General features: G+C 28.3%; 1 protein-coding gene across 1 annotated transcript; it reads left to right on the forward strand.

Moving 5' to 3' along the window:
- Positions 1 to 300: 300 nt before the first annotated feature.
- EIN_419570 (HSP70-interacting protein, putative) lies at positions 301 to 948 on the forward strand (the record flags this gene model as incomplete). Its single annotated transcript, XM_004254741.1, has 1 exon — positions 301 to 948. The coding sequence occupies one exon, from the start codon at positions 301 to 303 to the stop codon at positions 946 to 948; it is 648 nt and encodes a 215-aa protein (XP_004254789.1).
- Between the last annotated feature and the right edge of the window lie 650 nt (positions 949 to 1,598).

Genomic DNA, 1,598 nt, shown 5'->3' on the forward strand with positions numbered 1-1,598 from the left:
TACAAACCAAAACTATCTTCAATGTTCGACACTAGTAACTTCGAAGAGTTGAAGATGAGAAGAAACCGGAGGCCGAAAAAATCCCAATGGATGACACGAAAAATCTTGCTTTTGTTGGATACACTTATAAGGGGTTCTTAAATGTCTGCAACACAAAAAAGCCGTCGTCGTGCCCAGTTTCTTTGGAACAGATTTTCACTTCACACGAATTCACTAATAAATGAACTTTTTAGGTATTTTATCTCTTTAGAATTAACTAATTAAATTTCAATTTGTAATGAAAAACTCGAAAAAGTAGATATGGAGAAAAGTGCAGGGGAGAGAGAAAAGAACCTTGGCAATGAGTGTTATAAAAAACAAAATTTCGAAGATGCCCTTGTGCACTACAATGAAGCTATTAAACTGGAACCAAACAACCATGTCTATTACTCAAATAAAAGCGCTGTACTTTTTAACTTGAAAAGATACTCAGAAGCACTTGAAGCGGTATTAAAATGTATGGAAATAGACCCAACATTCGTGAAAGGATACTCAAGACTTGTGTTGATTTACAAAGAGCTTGGTGATATAGATAACGCAATCATAACACAAAAGAAAATTGTTGATCGCGAAATGAATTATTCAAATTTTAAGAAGTATGAGGAACTCATATCAATTAAAAGCAATCAAGAAAACAAAGAGGTTCAACCTCATACGTGTGCAATCAACAAATGTGAATATGTTTTGGTCTCCGAATGTCAAAATCTCTATGCTAAAAACGAGTACATCGCGGTTTTGGAAAAGGTGAATAACGCTCCTTCAGATATCGACCAAATCACAAAGTCCAAAATTTTACTCGAGAAAGTGAAAGCATTAAAAGCACTGAACAAGGAATTTATGCCAGATTTAAGAGAAAGTATTAGACTCTATCCATCTAAAGAGGCATTCGACCTCACACAACCATTTTAAATGGTTTTTTTTAATAAACTTTATTAATTGTTATACAATTCATTGTTCATGTGAAAATGAAAAAGATGTGCAACATTCTTTTTCAAATATGTTTTATAGAATAAATCAATCAATTGTCTATAATAATTAACTTGACAATCTCTAATCTATTTAGAAATAATAATATTATTATTCTTATATTTATAACCAATAACAGAAAAAGTATCTTTTGTTTATTGATAGTAAGTTAAAAATTAAAGTATTATTTTTTTCTTTATATAACTTTACTTAAGAGTGTTAACGTGATAGACCACTTTAGTGGGGATGGCTTTGGAAATCTTACACATTTATGTTGTAATTTCCATTAAATTTGGCTAAGAGTTTACAAAAAAATGTTTTTTTTGTACCGAATTCATAAAAAAGCGATTTTTTTTAAAGTTAAAACAGAAAAAACAAATTTTATTTTTAGTAAAAGTCATCTTTTACTTTTACCATTTAAACGAATTTGTAGCAAAAAAAAACAGTTTTGTTAAAAAATTATAACACTAAAGTTTTTTATTAATTAATTTCAGTTTATTTAACAAATTGTTTAAACTATATTTAATCAATAAAACTATTGAAATTGAATAATTTATAAAATAACATATAATTTGTCATAAAAAATTACGGCA

The sequence above is a fragment of the Entamoeba invadens genome (assembly GCF_000330505.1).
Source record: "Entamoeba invadens IP1 unplaced genomic scaffold scaff_1105074724939, whole genome shotgun sequence".
In the NCBI taxonomy this organism is placed as follows: domain Eukaryota; phylum Evosea; order Mastigamoebida; family Endamoebidae; genus Entamoeba; species Entamoeba invadens.